General features: G+C 44.1%; 1 protein-coding gene across 1 annotated transcript in view; it reads left to right on the plus strand.

Annotated features, from left to right (window-relative positions):
- Nucleotides 1-20,826, plus strand: part of Rad51b (RAD51 paralog B) — a 539,444-nt gene that overhangs the window by 372,777 nt on the left and 145,841 nt on the right. Inside the window, exon 8 of the mRNA XM_059279928.1 lies at nucleotides 7,313-7,409. Within this exon, the coding sequence (XP_059135911.1) occupies nucleotides 7,313-7,409 (97 nt within the window). The remainder of the gene's footprint in view (nucleotides 1-7,312; nucleotides 7,410-20,826) is intronic.

Consider the following 20,826-nt stretch of genomic DNA (forward strand, 5'->3'; position numbering starts at 1 on the left):
TTATGCCTTCGGAGCCCGTAAAAGGCAGTGGCCCTTTGTTTTGAAAGCTCATGTGCCCGGCTGATGGTGCTCTTTCTCCCGCTGGCCCTTTCTTCACTGGACTGCCTATTTACAATCACGGCACGAAGTCCTCCTGGCCCAGTTGGGTGATTTTGAAACTTCACTGATTCTGTGTAGCAGGCTTTGGTCATTTTCTGCCAGGAGTGGGTGGAGGAGGAAGTTGTGTTCTGGGCATAGAACTCCCCAAGATTCCTGAGGTCACTCTTGGTTTCTCTTGCCAGGCTACACTTGGAACTCTGCTGCATATAGACATGAGTCCCATGAAGAGTTTAGTTTCCAAGATACCTGTGGCCTCAGAAATGACCGATCGCACGTATCAGAAAGATTGACATAATTTATGTAGACTCTCTTGCATGCTTGACTTTCTGGAAACTGAAGCTATTTGCCTATGTGGCTCAGAGTTATTTATTAGTATGACTAGTAGCTTGTTATCAACTGGTTGTGGACAGTCTTTTAGTGCATGTCTGGACATGAGATCCTATAGTGAGATCCATGACTAACTATATAGATTGAATTCTCTGAGCCAGCACATCAAGGCATGGAGAAGCCACCTGTTAAGTAGGCCTGGGCTCAGAGACCCCCTCTCCTCTTCCTACTGTTGCTTTAAGAAGGAGTCAAGTAAACCTACAAGCTCCTCTTGTCGTCTGGACTGTTGAACTCAGCAAGGTGACTACTTCATTCAGTGGAAAATGGAGATGATAAAATCTGTCTCTAACATGCCCACACACGAAGCTAATAATAGCATTGGTCATATTTGTGATTTTTTTTTAAAGAAAAAAAGTCTGATTTGTTTGAAAAAGCCATGTGGAAACCTAGTATTTTATAATCTTTGTGCGTGTATGTGGGGTGGGGGAGAGAGATTGGAGTTAATGTATGCAAGGGATTATGCTCATCTCAGAAGCCAAATAAAAAGCCCAGAGGATCCCTCCCCGCAAGTTGTTGATCAGAGGTATCCCAGAGACGCCCAGAAGAATACAAGCTGTTGCCATTGCTCTTTTTTTAAAAATTAATTTATTTATTATGTATACAGTGTTCTGTCTGCACATATACCTGCAGGCCAGAAGAGGGCACCAGATCTCATTACAGATGGTTGTCAGCCACCATGTGGTTGCTGGGAATTGAACTCAGGACCTTTGGAAGAGCAAGCAGTGCTCTTAACCTCTGAGCCATTTCTCCAGCCCCCAAGCTGTTGCCATTGCTCTTAGCTGTCCACTAGAACTTGATGATAAGACCCTGTTGCTGAAGACACTACACACATTGTTCATAGGATGTAGAGAAATTACGTCAGACCAGGAAGCTTCCTCTACTGGGTAGCTTTCATAGTTCTGTCAGGTGCTATGCAGGCCACTGAGGGGGAAAACATCATCAACAGTCTTAATTAGCTGGGAACCCTGGGAATGACAACTAATGACCCTCATGGTAAGATATGCCCATGGGTGCGATAGTGGCATGAATGTTATAGAGTAACCAACAATTTCTAATGGATTTAAAGCCCACAGCATAGAAGGAAACACATGCATGGTGTACTGTAAATCTGGCTAAGAACCCATGGCGGGGTACTCACAGACCCCAAAGGTGAGCCTACTACTATTTTCTCACTAAACAGACCTAGTATCAAACTGTTTTCTAAACTCATATCTCTCTACCTGTAGGTTAGTTCCTTGTGCATTCAATGGTGGTTAAGACAGAAATTCACAGCTGGTCAAAGTGTAGAGAATAAGTGTCAATGGAGTACTCCCCCACAAGTTAGATGTCTGTCTAGATCACACTCCCTCGTCAAGGTTCAGGGACCATTGCAGAAGAGGAGATAGTTTGTAAGAACCAGAGGTCAGGGAAGACCAAAGTGAAATGGTGTCTCCTAGACATGATAGAATGGTCGTGCTCATGAACTCACAGCAGCTAGAGTTGTCTGTGCAAGACTTGTACAATTCCATGCCAATCAACATTGTAGCATGGAGGGAGAAGGGAGTCACAAGTCCCCATCCCAACCTGAGGCGCTATGGACAATTGATGACTTATGGGAAAAAGAGAGTCCTTTTTCTTTAAGGGGGTATCTGGTTACTGGTAGTCAGCTTACTCCAATGGATGACCCATACCCAGGAGTATATGAGCAGCACAATTGGAATCAGTTATTAAAAAAATTTGTTTTTAAAGAGGACACAAAGTTGGGGGAGTAGAGAGGTGGAGTTGGGTCAGGGAGGAATGTGTTGGGAGATGAATGTGATCAAAATACATTGTATGAAATTCTCAAAGAATTAAGAACTAGTTCATTGACTTATAAATATTGAGTTACTAGTTTGCTGACCATTACTATTTCTTCTGCTGCTAAACAAGACCAGATACTACATTCTACCTCTTCTACCCTTGCTGAGTACAAGCTTTGTCTTCTTGCTTGTCTTCTAAGAGTCTAGTAGAAGGCACTCCTTCTGTCAAAGGCTCTGCCTTTGGGCCTGGTACCCCTCCATTCTGTTCTCTCCAGTGGATGCTGATACTCATGGTAGGCTATGGTACCCTTGATGGCTACTCCTGGAAGCTTTCTCTCCGCAGATCTTTACAGTCTGAGACTGCTCCCATCCAGAGACTGCTCCTTTGGAGATTAGCTAAATCCGTCCCCTTAATCCAGCTCTGTAGCTGGAGTTTTCCTGCCTGGCCCACAGTCAGGGCAAATCTCTCTCACCTGCCAATCCCACAGCCACTCAGACCCGACCAAGTAAACACAGAGACTTATATTGGTTACAAACTGTATGGCCGTGGCAGGCTTCTTGCTATCTACTTCTTCTATCACAAATTAACCCATTTCTATTAATCTATACCTTGCCACATGGCTTGTGGCTTACCGGCATCTTCACATGCTGTTTCTCATCGTGGTGGCTGGCAGTGTCTCTCTGACTCAGCCTTCCACTTCCCAGCTTTATTCTCCTCCTTGCCCCGCCTATACTTCCTGCCTAGCCAACGGCCAATCAGTGTTTTATTGATTAATTAGCAACACATTTGCCATACATCCCACAGCACAGCTCTACTCCATAAACTCTGCCTCCTTGTTTATCTGTATGTAATAACCCCACATCCTTGTTCATCTGTGTATAATAAACACGATGAGATTCTGGGGTGCTATGGTTTCTCCAGCTGAAGCCCAAACTGCCCTATCCCAGTTTTCTGTCCATGTGCCCATTTGTCTGTCTTTTATTCATTTTCTCACCACTCTAGTCAGGTTCATTGCCAGAGCCGTGGTGGACGTGGCATGGGGACTTACCTTTGAAGGAAGAAATGTCCCCCTCTTTGTGTGAGGAGAGTATTAGCAGTGGGACTCATGGTCTATGCTCCATTCTATGCGGATGCCTTTTGTATACAAATGTGCTTTTATGCATCCGAAAGCCAAGGCAGTGCTAGAAAACAAGTCATTTATCTCTTCATAAAAAAAAACTTGAGTCAAGACAGTAGTTACTCTATAACTTGAGGGTCTTCTTGTCCCCCTTCTCTGTAGGAGGCTGGTGTTCTCCTAGTAAACAATTAGCCAGATTCAGTCTCCTCCTGATTTCAGATGAAACTATGATCATTAAAACTCTTATCTTCCCTTTTGTCCAAGAGTCCCCCTCTGGCTTTGTAGTTATAGTTGATGCCGATGTACTTACGTTGTGTTTTCAATTAGCCATGCTTTTAAGGAAATAGTGAAAATAACAGATGCACTTTCAATTGAAGTTTTATTGCTTTTAAAGATATAAATAGCAAATGTATGTTCTTTGTCAACAGCGAACAATATGCTGTACAAAGACACCCCTGACTTTTGTTTGTGATTTTTTTTTTTTTGTTAAAGATGAGAAACTATTTTTACAATTTTTAACAGATACAAAAAAACCACCCATACATGTGCATACTAACAGGCTACTATGTAAAGTTGGGCGTGAGACTTCTGAACAAGCAAAGCCCAATCAGCAAAGGACGGCTAGGGACAATAACGGGGTACCATTTGCCATAGGTTGGGTACTGTGCTAAAGACTTTAAGTAAATTGTCAAGTCTAATCCTCAAGCTCCTGGGGGTTATTATCACATCAAGAGAAGTTACACTGGCCAGTGTCTTGTAGGCCAGCAACAGTAGAGCCTAGCTCTGAACTCCAGTCTGCCTAATTCTGAAGCCAGTGCCCTCAACCTCTGTGCAAACTGCTCTCACACAGATTTGTGTCCGATATCAGAAGCCCCAATTGCTCCAGTTGAGCAGAGTCTATGCAAAGCCCTCTGAAGTGCAGTCGGAACTCATTTTCAGAAACCAGACAGTGTTAAGACGCTGTTTATAACTCTGCAGTAGTATTTTATAAGTTATTTTAAGAGCATAGTTTTCACGTCTCCAGATTGCCTCAGAGAAAAACACATCTGTAGGCTTCTGTCCAAGTTGTGATTATTTGTAATTGATGCTTTTGGAAGTGTTTCTGTTCCATCATTTTGCTAAACACAGATTTAGAAAACCACACAATTCCATCAGATGATGTGATTAGCAAGCCCCCAAGTTTCCGGGCAGTGGATGCCTTCAGCGCCTTGGCTTGAAGACACATGATAACAAGGGAAAGATAATCGGCAGAGCCACTGAAGAGAGAGGAGAGGTTTTCTTCTCCATCTGCTTCAGTGGCGATGTGTATTTTTCCTTTCTTCCCTCCACTCCTCTTCCTTTCCCCTCCCCATCCTGTCGTTCTTATGCTGGGAATCCAACCCAGATCCCCTCAGCTGCTAGGCAAGTGCTCTGCCACTGAGCTATTTTTGAAGCATCTGTAGCTCGCTGGAGATTTGCAGACTGTTACCCGTTTCCATACAGTAAAAGCATCACCTCAGTACGTGTTTCCGTTACAAAACCAACGTTGGAAAAGAGAGATGGAAATATTTTAGCTGATGCTGTCTCATTCACTTATATCGTCCTGAAGAAGCCATGCTGCTCCCTTTCCTCTTAATGTCCCCAGTGTATGTGGTGACAGGCTTTCTGTGATAGGTACTATATTTGGTGAAATAGTTGTATATATGTATGTGGTGTGTGTGTGTGTGTGTGTGTGTGTGTGTGTGTGTGTGTGTGTACTGCTACCACATTGTTAGAGTTCTAGTCATTCTCACCAAGCTATCATCTGGAAGAATCCCACAAAAATGAAAGCTCACTTTTTATTATCATATTCCTCATTCCAAACCTAACCAACTAAAAATAACCTTGAAATAATTCAGAGGAAACAACCTTCACGTCCACAGATAACTCATCCAATAAGCATAACGTAGCAGAGGCGTATGGAGTGTGGTCAGTGATATTCGTGAGTGAATAGACTGTTATTGGGCTGGTCCTGTGTTGCATACTTTAATCCTGGCTCTCAGGAGGCCAGCCTGATCACCATAATGAATTCCAGGACAACCTGGACTACATAATAAGACTCTCTCTCTCTCTCTCAAAAGAAATAAATAAATTTTTAAAAGAACAAAGAAAATGTCATTTTGAAACTTATCACTTCGTACAAAGAATATATGCTAATAAAAAAATTTTTTTAAAGATTTATTTATTTATTTATTATGTATACAGAAGAGGGTGCCAGATCTCATTACAGATGGTTGTGAGCCACCATGCGGGTGCTTGGGAATTGAACTCGGGACCTCTGGAAGAGCAGTGGGTGCTCTTAACCTCTGAGCCATCTCTCCAGCCCCTAATAAAAATTTTTAATAAACAAAATCAAGGCTTATATAGCTAGACTTCTCAGAAGTCACAATTAAAAAAAAGAAAAAACAAAGGTCACAATTTGAATCCAGCTATATTAAACTCTGAAGTTTGCAGTATATATTAAGTGAGAGGGCAACATAATTTTTCACTCACTCTTTCACATGAACAGTTGTTATTTTTAGGCGTGTTCATTGAAGACAGCCCGTGTGACTCTTACCAGTCTAGATGAGAAGTAGCACAGAGAAGGAGAAGGAGGTGTACGAGGTCTGAGAGTGGCCAGTACCGTGTGGGCCTAGAAACCCTGACCAGCACTGCAGAGTACTGGAGCCTGCCAGCGCCCCCGATACTGGTGCCTCTGAGAGCTTGTCTCTGCTAATAGAGCCCCTCATCGCTGAACCTGGCCTTGTCACTCTGTCCCCTCTGACCCCTCGATGAAGCTGCCATTGGTTCAGGATTTATATGTACCACTGGCCCATTGAAGAGACAGTCACAGAGGTGTGGTAGAAAAGCTGGTTAATGGGGATGCCTTACAGTGGAGCTGGAGGTAGAGTACTTGGCTAGCATTCACAAAGCCCTGGGTTCAATCCCCAGCACCATGAGAAATTTTTAAAAAGAGACGATGCTGTTCATATCAGGATGGCAAACCCATTAGCTAACCCTCTCAACAGACCAAGACAGTTCTGTTCTTTTAGGTACACGTTCCAAACACTGGCCTGTACACAAGGAGACATTTCCTTCAAGTGACCAAGAGGCCCAATGGTTCCTACTCGTGATTGGAACCGCACCCAGAACTTTTGAAAATGAGTGTTTTCTTGGAATTTGGTAACAGAGTCTGCATTTTATTCTCTCTGTAGATTGTTAAACAATAGAATACACTAATTTACTAATGGAATTTTTGAAGGGAAAGAAAATTTCTTGACTCACCAATATAAAAGCATAGTATAGCATTGGGTCATGTGAAGTAAGTGGTTTAGAGTCCTTCCCAGGGATTTTAAGTGCCGTGGACTTTATTTTTAATAAAGTTGTGTTAACTTAGGCCTTACGTGCGTAGTGACACTACACTCCTTTGCTTTCATCAACTGATTTAAAAGACACCTCTGCTGTTCTTTTAGGGGTGAATCTTATTTCTGTTTCATACATTTGAAAATAAAACTGGCTTTGGGGATAACGGTAAGAACCCACTGGCCCCCAAACTTTAAATGATTACTTTAGAATCAATACCAGCAATATCTTAGCTTTGGGACCCTAGTTTTCAAAAATTCGATAAACTTTATAAAATGTGCATGTGCATCTTAGTTCTGGTTTTTCTTCTGCCTTTGGTAATATTGTAACACTTCTTAGCCTACTCAGCCATGTTGGCTCTGAAAAAAGCCCACCTGCTTGTTTTCTGGGTCTTGAATACGGATAGGCCCTGCCTGAAGATAAGCCTGTTAAAGTTAGAGCCGGGGTTTTCCTACCTGGCTTTATCACTCTCCTCCTAAACCACAGTCTGCCTTTTGATAGCTCTAATAATTAATTTGGTCTTCTCTCTTTCTTCTCCCTCCCCGCTCTGTTCTCCCTGTCTGTTCACAGGTTATCTTGACGAATCAAATTACGACCCATCTGAGTGGAGCCCTCCCTTCTCAAGCAGACCTGGTGTCTCCGGCTGATGATTTGTCCCTGTCTGAAGGTAAAGGATCTGTCCTGGAGAGACTGAAACTTGACACTGACATACAGCCTCCTGCCTCCTGCTGAGAGCTGGGAGACATGGTTACTGGACGCTGGTCAGTGCAGCCTGCTGGAGCCTGGTGATTTAGGCTTGGACATCTTGCTGGGCACCTGATCTGTTCTTGTCTTTTGCTGTCTCTGAGTGAGTTCCCTTTGAATCATCTTCACACACATCCATCATTTCCCCCTGGAGGGAGTCTTGTCAGCCCTCTGTGGTGCCTTGCTAACCAGTTGCTGTTTCTGAGACTGATGGGCCAGCATTGCTTTTACTAGTGGTCCCATCGCAATCTTGTCTTTTATTTGTCCTGAGCACCCCTGGGCTGCCTGTGAGTGTGCAGTGGTTCCCTGTGCAAGAGATCTGACATTCCTGCTCAGCTTTAGAAGAAGCAAGACAAAGTCTCCACAGTTGTAAATCTGCCCCTTTTCTCTACCGCCTCCTACTAGCAAAGGTCAGACTGGCTGGGATTTTGAAGGCAGTGAACCTTGAGTCGTTGGGGGAACTACATCAGCAGCCAGAAGGTGGTTTCTAATTTTGTTGAAAGTCCTCCCTTGACATTTCGGCGCTTTTCTAGTTGCAATTGAATTTGGGGCACAGTGCTAGGGGCCTGAGCAGACACACAGAGTTTTTCCAGGCCCACCTTCCCTTTCTGCTTTCTGAGAACTAGTCATGATGGAATACAGGGGACTTTCAGGCCTAGACAGGCTCCTGACTGCCTGACCAGGTCATCTTCATGCACCAGCACCGCTTTAGTCTCAGAATGGAAGCCCCACATGTCTGCTTCCTGGTGTTGTTTTTCATAGTGAAAACTACTGACGTGTTTAAGAAAGCTGTGAGGTGTTCTGTCTGCCCCTTCTCTCTCCACTCAGTGCTCTGTGATCCTCCTGCCGCCTCAGCTGAGAGCCTGAACTAGCTGGAATCCACCTCTCCTTCAACCCCTCTCGCCAGATTGGCTTTAGCTTTCTTTCCAAATATATCTTTCATGTGTCCCTTCGTTTCCTTTGTGATTTGTGTTATGATCAAGCGATTTATTAAAACTCATAATTGGCTCATTTTAATAAACCCTGTAAGACCTTCTGTTTCCATTCTGCTGTTTGGCCTTCTTCCAGGGTGTCTCCCTCCTACTCAAAATGCTGAAGATTGTCTTTTCGGAGGATGTGCTAAAATAAGTGTGCCAATTTGAAAATATTCAAGGATTTGGGGTTTATTGTAACAGCCATGTAATACAACGTGGGAGTCAGCAAATGCAGAAACTCCAGTATTTTTCTTTTGAGTGGTCTAGTTTCTAGAACCCCACTAAACAAGGTTGATCCTTCTTAACCCTTCTGGGTCAGCCCTCCCCTTGCTGGTCAACCCACTAAGTCCTTGAATCAAACGTCTGGTCAAGTGTGCCGCCTTCTGCTGCCCTTTGTCCTGTCTCTAGAAGGCTTTCTCTTCTGTCCTTTCACCCCTCTTCCCAAGGCCAGGCCTCCAGGCTCCAAGACTGCCTCTTGCATAGAGCCTCCTGGCCTGCACGGGCGGCCTTGCGCTCCCCCTCCTCTGTGTCCTCTCTGCCTGCTTGGATTTGTAAAGAAATGCTCTAAGAAGGTGAACTTTTCATATATTTTAAAACTAAATCGATAGATCTGTCTCTCTGGTGCGAGAGATGGAACTTAGGGTCTCCTAATAGCAAGTGCTTTACTACTAAATATAGAACCAGCCCTATGCTGTATTCTTTTTGTGTGCGTGTTTTTATCACAGGGACCAACCAAAAGGTGTAGACATGCTATAAGCAGTAAGGGGACATTAGGTGAGTACCACAGAAAAGAGTGACCAGCACTCTGCCTAGGAATGCCATTAAAAATCTCTATAATTATACACACAACACACACACACACACACACACACACACACACACACACACGCACACACACACCATAAACACTCTACACACAAACACGCTCACAAACCTTACATGCACACATACACCACACACAAATTTGTTCAGCTCTGAGGAAACCAGAAGAGAGTATCTTGCTTCTTTATTTGAAAATAAGTGGATTTCTTTTTCTTGTCTCCCTGCTTTATCTTAAGCAAAGAAGTGGAACAAAATGGAGGGAAAGGAATGGCTTTGAGCTGGGCAGTGGTGGCGCACGCCTTTAATCCCAGCACTCAGGAGGCAGAGGCAGGCGGATCTCTGTGAGTTCGAGGCCAGCCTGGTCTACAGAGTGAGATCCAGGAAAGGTGCAAAGCTACACAGAGAAACCCTGTCTCGAAAAACAAACAAACAAACAAACAAACAAACAAAAGAAATGCCTTTGAACTTTAGTGTAATGGCAACAGGAAAATGATGAGCTGTTCATAGGAAAGGGCGTTCCTAGCTCATCCTTAGGTAACTATTCCTAATGATGAAACCCGAGAGAGAATTGAAGCAGTTGGTTTTTTTGTTTTGTTTTGGTTTGTTTTTTTTAAAGGTATTTTTCTTGTATTGAGGGAACATGTAAATAGGGCATGGAAATATTTTTCCCAAAGTTTATAATGGAGTTACTTACCAGTGAGTTAAAATAAACAGATTTTGGCCAGGGGAAAGCACTTGCCTAATACTCATGAGACAGCGATATTCTATCCCCAGAACTTCAGACAAAAAACAAAACAAAAAAACAAAAACAAAAGCACACTGATGGGGGGAGCATTTCTTAGAACATGCATTCCTGCTCAGATATATTGCAGTGGTCCCTAAGTTTCTATGAAAGAGATGTGAAATACATAACATAAAATAGAATAAACTACTTGTGGGGTTTAGGCCTTTATTTGTTGACCTTTGAATATGTGGTAACTATGACCATGGGCAGATCTTTGGGGCCTCAGTTTCTTCTGTCTGGTGTTATTTTGAAGGAGTAAAAGATTGCTCGAGTCGTTTTCAGTGCTATCATGGTGAGGAGGGTCTGCAGCTGGGAAGCACCCAGCCACGGGTGGTTCTTCTGCTTTACAGAGTCCTGTAATGGATTTCAGCTGCAGAGCAGAGGCCCTTGCTTAAACAGTGCTCGCTCGAAAACAGTTTGGAGAGCAGGCAGCCAAGAGCAGCCAGCAATAAAATGATCTGGGTTGACCTAAGAGGAGCACCCAGCAGGAGCTGATCCGGGAAATGAAGTCCCTTCTGCTCCGATGCAGAAAAGGGAATACAAGTGACCCGGTCCAACTGAGCCATCTCTTCTACCCAAGCTGATCCTGTGCTATTAATATCGGCCAGCTGCAGGCCCAGAGCATCCCCTGCTGAGATCAAAGGAGCCCCTATCTTAGCTGGAACAAGGTCATCTGCACAGGGCTATAAAAGTAAGTCCTGGCTGCCTACAAGCATGGCTATGGGGGAGGAGAAGGCAGGAGATGGGAGGCTCTCTCATCCTCCTCCTCCTCCTCCTCCTTTCATCTCAGCTGACCAGCTGGTACCCTCCCAGTGTCTGTAGAGTTGAGAGGTCTTTGTTTGTGTGGTGCTGCCTCTGCCTTACTCACTTTGTGCCCGGCTTGTTGTCTGGATCAAGCACGCCCAGTGCTCGCAGTTTGGGTCCACGGTATGAGTGCCTGCATTGAGGTTTCCTTCCAATGCTGAGTTACCCGGCTCCTGGGTGGGAAGGCCGAAGAAGGGAGAAGTGGACCCCATAGGCCAAGGCCTTTCTCAGTCTACTCCTGTCCTGCAGCTTGGGCCTTGAGAAGGAATTCTTACGAGGACGCGTTCAATGAATTCAGCATTTTGCAATCTGCCTTTCACAAACTCTCTCGTTAATTCGAGAAAATAGAACTTTCGGGACTCATGCCAACTTAGTGGGGTTGCAAAGTCATCCCATCCCGGTGTGCCTCTCGGTCTCCCTGGGTTCACACTCTTCCATATGTTTGTATGGAAGAGACACAAAGAGAATGAGAGACAGACAAGCCCAGAAACATATATAGAGTGAGGAAAAAAGCCATACGGAGGTGTGACAAGTATACCAAAGTGTCCCTACGAACTAGAGCAGCCTCAGCAGTGAGGTCATTTGCCCCACTCCTATGCTAGAATTAAAATCCCACCAGGGGCTTGAACTGTAGACCCCCTTACAATAACAGCAGGGCTGGAAAAGACGTCAGAAATCTTCTATTTGTCCAACCTGCAGTCTCACAAAAGAGACTGGGTAAAAATAATGATTTTTATTGTTTTACACTTTCCATAATCCTAGGCCTGAGCGGGTACAGTCATTCAAAGTGTCTTTTTCCGTTTTTGTTCCATTGGCAGAAACCCTGACACATAAGTTGTCAGAGCTCAATCATTGGTTTTTACAACTTTCCTGTTTCTCCACTCTTGCTTCTTCCTTGTGCCACCAAAGGGACCTTGGGTCAGTGCTGGGTCTCGGTTACAGGGTCTCTCTTTCTCCACATTGATCATTAGGGAAAGGATCTAGTGATCCAGCTGCCCATACATGCATATCCTATTCCGACCTGGGACATAGTTGGTAAATGACACTGATGTGTCGTGTCAAGACTGACACTCTGCTCACCCCACACCTTTCTCTTGCTTTCTTCTGATGGGTTAGGAGGGCAGCAGTTACTTTCCAATGGTGACTTGGCCCACTTGGGGAGTCCCAGGTGGCTCCACGGGATGGAAGGCATTACTAGGCTTCTGTCCCGCATTCTGGCATCGGGCATGTTGGTGTCTTTGTATCTCCGTTAGTAGTCTCGGGTAGATTATAGCACATGGAAACTAACACTTAAAAGTGCACTGCAGGGTCAAGGATAGAACAAAAGAAGACTAAACTGCACTTCTTCTAGAACCCAAAGTGTTTTTTAGCTTTAGTGCTGGAACGCCTTTCTATTCCTGTTGCAGTCAGGGGAATTGATGGCTGATTTCATTTGCAAGAGAAAGTATTTTTGGGATTCAAATTCCCCAACAAGCCACCCTTGCAAAAAGCTGGAGTCCATTTGAAAGATTATATGCAAGTGTGTGTGGCTTGTGTGTCTTTTAAAATAAATTTAGCAAGCAAAGGCAGCTCGGAATGGTTGGGGCGAATCAGGGACTCGTGGTTGTGAAAGAAGCAGACTTCAAAGCGTGGTATGAATTTTCTAGTTTTATTTCCACTCTTGCTTTCCAGCTGGATCTGCTCTGGATTTACTGCAGGATGTTTGAAAATGTGGCTCCCTGCTAATCTCAGACAGTTGCTATGATCAATGGTTTCTTTCATTTCCGATAAAAAACACTGGTGTTTCTGCTTAAATTGTGTGTACTTTCAGCTTTATTATTTTCGTTGTGATTTATTGTTCTGCATTACCCAAATTTGTAATCCATTAACCACAAACTTTTGGGTGGGTTGGTCAAGTTTGCCAACTCTCCACAAGTTAACTCCAAGGCCTTTCAGAGTTCAAGCTCACCCTGAAGTTCATAGGTTTGTGTGGATCACATAGACGAGGACATGGGTGGAGCAGGTTCATACCCACTCTTCAGAGGTATGGTGGAGGGCTCCAGTTGGTGCTTATGGTATAACTGGCATCAGGTATCACCATGTGATTTTGAGGTTAATAGTAACAACTGTTATTAACAGCATTTGCATTAGCATTTCCATAGTACTATAAAATGTCTTAAAATGATAAATCTCTTAGTTTACCTCGAGCAACTGAAGCATGAAAGAGAGGTGGGAATTACTCAAAGGCCACACAGTGAGTGGAAGGGATAGTGCCAGGGACAGAAGTCACCATGCTTCCCACGAAACCTTAGATCTGGAGACTGCAGCGCCTTGGGGTTGAGTTTTGGATAAAGATATTTAAAGGACTCAGTGATCTTTCAGTTTTTTATTCCAAAGCCACAGACATATGTCAACACACAGGGTGTTTCACGGGTTTCTCTTCCTAAGGGCACACACATCTGCCCACATTTCCCATCCCTTGCATTCTAGAACTATGGTACCTGACTGTGCCTACATTACTGCCAGCAACTGTTTGATGCCATGGAAAGTCTAATTTATAGAAAAAAAAAGAGATTAAAAGCATAAGAAATGTGTGGTGTTTGGCTAAAGAATGTCTAAATATTATGTGAGGCAGGAGAAATGGAGTTGAGAGGAGATGGGCACAGCCTAGAAACGTCAGAAAAGCTGTAAATCTCAAGCGTGAAGGAGCTAGTTGAGGGTTTTCAGCAAGGAGGCCAAGGAGGCAATCTAAGCATGGCTGAGGGATCCAAAGAGAGAGGGAACAGTAAAGTCAAACACAGGAAGTACTTTTAGTCGGGGAAGGGAGATGCCGGTGGAGCGCAGGCAGAGAGGAAGAACGGTGTTTGCAGTAGTTCTGTGAGACCTGGAGAGATGGTTTGGGTTTGGTCTCATTTGAATTTTTACGATTCTATTTCTTTGTGTATGTGAGCACTCATGTGTATATGTGTGACACAGTGGCACACACATGTGGGCAGGTCAGAGAAGAACTTGTGAGAATTGGGTCTTTCCTTCTGCCATGTAGGTCCCAGAGATAAAATTCTGAAGCGTTTATCTAATTATTCTTTATCAATAAAAACTCAGAAGTCAGATATCAGGGTAAGAGCCTGAATGATCAGAGAAGTGGGGGAGAAGCAACCAGTGACCTCCTCTTTCTCTCCTTCCTTGACCCTAAAGGGCCAAGAATCTTTCTAAGCCCCATCCTACTACTTCCTGTGTCTCTCTATATGTCCTCAGTCCTCCAAAACCTCTATGACTAGTTTTGGTCAGTTAGTAGCCAGCTTTGCCCTCTCATTCAAAGTAAACTTTATTGTCAGTCTCTGGAGTGTCAGAGTGTGACCAAAATATCCTACAACAAAATTCATCATCAGGCTTAGTGAGCTGCTTTACTCACTAAGCCATCTTATGGACTTTGTTTTGAGACAGGGTTTCACTCCATAGTCCAGGTTGGCCTTACATATGTGATCCTCCTGTCTCTGCCTCCCAGATATTAGGATTACCATCATCCGTCTCAGTGTCCTGCTCTGGGATAGATGATCTGAAAGCAGTTCCCTTTATTCTCAGACCTCTTTGCCATCTAGAATTTACTGTCTGATTTTCCAGATCTACACATGTTTCTGTTAAGGTTTAAGGGTCAATAAAATCAAAGGGATGCAGCCATCAAAACCTGGCAGTGTCGATTGCCTCAGCTGCGGGGGTAACAGCCAAAGAGAATGATATGATCTTGGAGGCTTTCCAGTTGGGAGGAATCTCTGAGAAGATATCCTTACTGATCATCACCACAGAGAATTCTATACCAAGCATGGGGGGCCAGTAGGTCAGATTGATCATGAGAAGGGGGAAGTAGCTGATTTGTTTGTTTCATATTGTCACGTGACATGAAGTGCTTTCAGAATGCATTTGTAGAATTGACTGGGATTAGCAGGTGGAGTGTCACAAGGTCCTGCTAGGTAGTCCATCCTAAGAATAGCCCAGCCAAGCTCTGACCTAGGATTTGTGTCAGTTTGTTCCAGAACCATGGGCCCAAAGAAGATGGAGGACTTCTCTGAGTAGATCTGCTCTTCAGTAAAAAGTACAGAGCACTTACATTTCTCCACCAGAGCCTTTCTTCTGGTGGCTCTTGAACTTTAGCTAGAGGGCTTATTAATCCCCACATTCCCAGGCTTCTACTCCTAGAGTTTCTGTTGATCTGGGTAGTGAACAAAGACTGGATTAGTCTCCCAAGTTTTGAGCCGTTGAGGACAGGGTAGTGCCGGTCCAGAGATCCCAGTGTGAGGACCACTGCTTGGTCAGTGAGTCTCTATGGGCAGCATCACGGGTACCAAGACAGATGTGTTTTCATCTGAATTCTCACTACATCGCCAGTGGCGTTTCCTGTAGGCTGCGGTAGAGAAGATACTAGAAGGTTTCAGGGCTCTTTTGAAAGCAAAAACAGAAGGCTGCTGAAGTTCACTTTTAAAAGGTCAGCCCATGAAAACGTGTTACTAGTATTTATGGACCATGTACTGTGTGCCTGGCATTGTTCTGCCATTATCATATAGAATCCTTACAACTCTGTAAAAAGACACCGACAAAGGGCCTGGACCTAGGGCCTAGGGTGTATATGGCAGCAGAGTTAGTGGTAGAGCCAGGATTCCAACCCACAGAGGCTGGTTCCAAATTTACATTTCAATCTACCAAGTTCTTCTGTGAAGATTTCATTGAGAGTCTCTTATCTGTATGAAAGTAGGAGCCAAAATATAGCCAAGTCATATGGGAGTCAGTCAGACATACTGAAATCTGAATCATTCCATTCATTCTTCTCTCATCTCTCTTGGCTTTCCATTGTGCTCTGTCTTGATTTTAGGAACTAATTGGTCCAGCTGACCGGGTAATGCTATGCATTGCTTACACTTTCACCCAGTCTGTTGGAATCAAGAAGTCTTATGACAAATGAAATGTCCAGTGCCCTTCTCCTTTCGTGAGGGCCTACGAAGTGGGGCAGGCTCCTTTTATACAGGCACAGCATAACATCTACTGAAGGGACTTTGCCCAGTTGAGCAGGTGTTAGGGTAAGTTTGATAACAGGACTATTCTCATTATTTCAGTCCTGTCTGTTCTCAGGGTCCTGTTCTTTGAGATTTTAGTGTTAGTTACCTATCACAAGCCCATATCTTCAACCCAATGTATTGTGATTTGAAAAAAAAAAAAAAAAAAGCTGGGCAGTGGTGGCGCACACCTTTAATCCCAGCACTTGGGAGGCAGAGGCAGGCGGATCTCTGAGTTCCAGGCCAGCCTGGGCTACAGAGCGAGTTCTAGGACAGCCAGGGCTCTAAAGAGAAACCCTTTCTAAAGATTGTCTTCATGGGGAAGAAAGATCTCTTTTGTTTATCTAGAATTCACTATTTACTCTGACTTATTAATTGTTAGTTTAGATATGGAGCCTAAACCTAACTCTGATTACTTTGCCTCTGTGACAGAAGCACACTAGCACAAACTATAGTCCTTGATCAGCCATCATCTGTCAACGCCTTAGTCTACTTACTAACGCCTTAGCTGATCTGAAATAAGCTGGAGCAAAATTACTATCTGCAGGAGAGACTCTTGAGTTACGAGTTAAGTGCGATTTGTGTGTGTGTGCGTGTGTGCATGTATGCATGCACATATACACATGCACAATGTTTGTATGTATTGATCAGTTGTTGATTTTCTTTATTATATTTCCATCTATGAGGCCCATAAAAAAACAGATAAGAGAATCCATGTTTCCTAGCAATATTACTTCTAGCTATAAAAGATGGATAATAACAAGGTAGTCAGGAAATTAATGGGGCAGACTGTTTTGTTTTGTTTTGTTTGGATTTTTTGAGACAAGGTTTCTCTGTGTAACAGTCCTGGCTGTCCTGGAACTCACTATGTAGACCAGGCTGGCCTCAAACTCACAGATCCACCTGCCTCTGCCTCCCAAGTGCTGGGATTAAAGGTGTGTGCCCCCACCACCTGGCTGACTGTTTTGTTTTTAAATATGATATATAAATGAATGAAACTGAAAAAATATCAAAATAATCTGAGGGTCAGGATGCATGCCTATAATTCCAGCATGAGGAGGCTGAGGCAGGAGGGACAAAAGTTCAAGGCCTTCCTGGGCCACCCACCAAGACTATCAAGTAAACAAATGTAAAAGTGGCATGATAAAATTATTTTGTACAGATAATATATTCCAATAATAACAAATAAATTGACCAGGAGAAGGTGTTCCTCAAAGATATTTCCAACAGAGATACACTTGAAATCTTCAGAAGTAGAGCTCAGGAAAACAACTGTCAATGCCTGAGTGGCTTGGATAACCAAAGACAGATACAAAGGGAGAAATTGCTTGTTCCTTCGGAGATCAAACTCAACCCTGAGAAAATAGCTTTCTCTCTGAGCTGCTAGCACCAAATTACAGTAAACCAGCAAGAAAATCTTGTCTTTGAGTCATTAAACATATAAGTTCCATGAGATAGGACTTTGTGCACTCTCAGGTCCCCACAGACAAGAACATTGACAGGAAAGATAAGTTACTCAGCAAGTGTCTGGTGGGTGAATGAGGCACCTCCAGAAGAAGAGGAAGTCTTGCTTAGTGCTTTAGGCCTAAGGCATGACACGACCATTGTAATTTTTAATGACATCACACATCGTGAGTGCCCCCAAAATCCTTCAGCGTGTTATCAGCACTAATTGTAAGTTGAGTGGCAATGAGAATACAGAGACAGTATCAGACCAGAAAGCACAGAAGTCCAGTGACTCAGCTTTTGAAGGAGGACTCCCTCACTCACACAAGGGTGGTGACTGTGGAACTTTACTCTAAGGACGTTTATTAGACACCTATGATCTATTAGTTCCTGTGTCAGACGGGTGCTGAGGGATCTGAGACAGGAAGCTCACAGGTAGTGAGGTGTGTAATGGACAGACTAGTAACAAAGGGTATTTGTTACCACAATGGCACAGGTTTTCAGGAGACTCTGAACACATGAAACTCCTGGCTTGGGGATTGGGCTCTGTAGGAAGATTGTACAATAAGAGGGAACTTCAGTTGGACCTTGAAGGATCCTTGGCAGTTCCTAAGAAGAAAAGGGTAATGATTCAAGCAGAGGCTTAAAGGAAGAGAGGGAGGGAGAGAGGAGAGAGGGAGAAAGGAGGAAGGAAGGGAGGGGGAACTATGATGGAATAAAGGGAGTTATAGATAGAGGTGGAGGCCCAACTGTGAAAGGTCACCATCATGCTCATCAGTTTGATTTTTTTTTCATGAGGCTAGTTACCCAGCCATCAAAGAGAGAGAGGGAGAGAGAGAGAGAGAGAGAGAGAGAGAGAGAGAGAGAGAGAGAAGTAATAGAGCCATTTTGTAGTTGGAAGATACTTCTCAAGTAGTGATTTACACACCAGAAGCACTAAGAATGAAACGGGAACTCCGACCTTGATCTGTTTGGGGCAGGGATAACCCTAACCTTCTGACAATAAGAACTTCAGTGTACTTTAGTTTTTCTTAGGTCCTGAGTGGCCAGGTCTACTTTTGACTTCCCATCTCGTTGGCCTAGGAGAGACTTATTTGATATATTAGACTTCTGAAAAGATATCAAGTGAGCCTGGCTTGGTAGCTCATGCTTGTTATCCTAACACTTGGGAGCTGGGAGAGAGGAAGATCAGGAGTTCAAGGTCATCCTGAGCTACAGAGTGAGTTTGAGGCCAGCCTGGGCTATAGCAGTCCCTGTCTCAAAACAACAGGTCAGCTCTCCATCCATTTATCAAAGCAGCTTATGGTTAGAAATAATACCAGGTTACCTGTAAGTCACTGTTAGGAGGTAAGAGAAAAATAGCAAGTGATTTAAAGTTCTGAATGACACTGTGGAGATAAATACATGCTTGCCTCACATTCCTTCTGCTAATGGTTGCAACAGAAATGTCCAGTGACTAGTGTATATCAGATACCATACCAATCACCATGAAAGCTCGGTAAGTTTATGAGGGTCAGTTTTGGGTTTGGTTTTTCCAGTACTGTGACCAAGCCTAGAATCTTTAAATTGTTGTTTGCACTCTTTTATATTGAGGGTCTTTTTTCTCCTTGTTTATTGTTTGAGAAATTCACACACACTTACAATCAGAGTGTTTTGATCAAATCCACCCCCATTACCTTCCCTCCAGTTCCTTTCCTCTCCTACCCACCACTTTTCCCTCTCAACTCCACGTGCCCTTTTTCTCTTCCACACACTGGGTCTCCTTGGTGCTACCTGTGTGTGCATGGGTTTAGGATAAGTGTCCTCTCCAGGTTTACATCCCTGGAGCCATCCGTTGCCAGTGGCGCCCCGGCTAGGACCGTGTCTTTGTGAGTCTCTCCTCTCATCTATACCCGGAACTTTGGCCTGAGCTCCTGCAAGTCACGGCCACTGTGAGTTCAAGTGTGCAACGGTGCTGTGGTGTCCAGCAAACACTGTTTCACTGCAGATGTCCGCCACCCCTGGTTCTTATAATCCCTACCCCCTTTTCCTCAGTGATCCCTGAGCTTTGGAGGGAGGAGGTGTGATATAGAAGCCTCACTTAGGGTTGAATATTCCACAGTCCACTGCATAGTTTACCAGTTGTGGGGTTCTGTATTAATCACTGTCTACTACAAAAAGAAGCTTCTTTGATGAGGGTTGAGAGGTCCACTAATCTATTGGTAAAAAGATAAGAACTTGGGGCAGTGTATTCTCTGTCCATTTAGCAGATTAATGAATGGTCTTAGGTTCCACCCTATGACCTAGCTAGCCACAGGGTTTTGACTAGAGTCATCTGAAAGGAGGAAACCTCACCTGAGGAAATGCCTCCATAAGATTGGGCTGTAGGCAAGCTTATAGGGCATTTTCTTAATTAGTGATTAAGGAGGGAGGGCCCAGCCCATTGTGGGTGGTGCCATCCCTAGGCTGGTGGTCCTGGGTTCTATAAGAAAGCAGGCTGACTAAGCCATGAGGAGAAAGTCAGTAAGCAGCACCCCTCCGTGACCTCTGCCTCAGCTCCTGCCTCCAGATTTGAGTTCCTGTCCTGACTTCCTTCGATGATGAATAGTGATATGGAAGTGTAAACCAAATAAAGCCTTTCCTCCCCAAGCTGCTTTTGGTCATGGTGTTTCATCACAGCAATAGTCACCTAAGACATCCAGTTATCGGTACCAGGCATGAGTTTCATCTTGTAGTGCAGGCTTTCAATCTAATCAGAAAGTGGTTGGTTATTCCCATGACATTCATGCCACCATCTTGACAGGGTCATCATTAGTGTAGCTCACAGGGTTCACAGCTGTGTAGGACTAACTCTTCTCCCCTGGTAGCTGTATTAATAGGACCTTTCAGCACTAAGAAAGCTAGCTGTTGGGAGGAGGGGGTTGACTTCCAGGTTGGTACTAGTTTGATTTCGCTATGTCCTATGACTCAGGTATGTGGTATCTTCAGCAGCAGGGTCTTACCATCGAGTTCCAGGGAGTAACCAAGAGCAATGACAATAGCCTTTTTCCAGAGGTGTGTGTGGGGGCATGTTCTACTGAGTTCCACCGACCAACAACTAGAAAGGAGATAACCTGTATCCGGGCTTATTATTTGATATCCTGTGATGTCTGGGAGACACACTGTCATCCCCCTACCCCTGTCATGGGTCATTTTAGAGTAACTCCACTGAAACTGCTTTATATATGTCTATGCAGCAGTATAAAATTTAAGCTTCTGCCGTAGTACATTTCCATGTGACACTTTTAAAGATCTTCAGCATTAGTTACCCCTCAGATACTCACTCCTCTACTCTGCCTGCCCATCCCCCACCACCCCATTTAACCCTTCCTGTTCCTTTATTCTCCCTTCCTCCTTTATACTACCTATGTTCTATCCCCCCCACACACTTGAAAATTCCCCACTTATGGCTCGTTAGTTTCCTGCCTTCTATGGGTACCACAATTTATATGCACATATCTAAAGATT

The sequence above is a fragment of the Peromyscus eremicus genome, chromosome 14 (assembly GCF_949786415.1).
Source record: "Peromyscus eremicus chromosome 14, PerEre_H2_v1, whole genome shotgun sequence".
Taxonomy (NCBI): Eukaryota; Metazoa; Chordata; class Mammalia; order Rodentia; family Cricetidae; genus Peromyscus; species Peromyscus eremicus.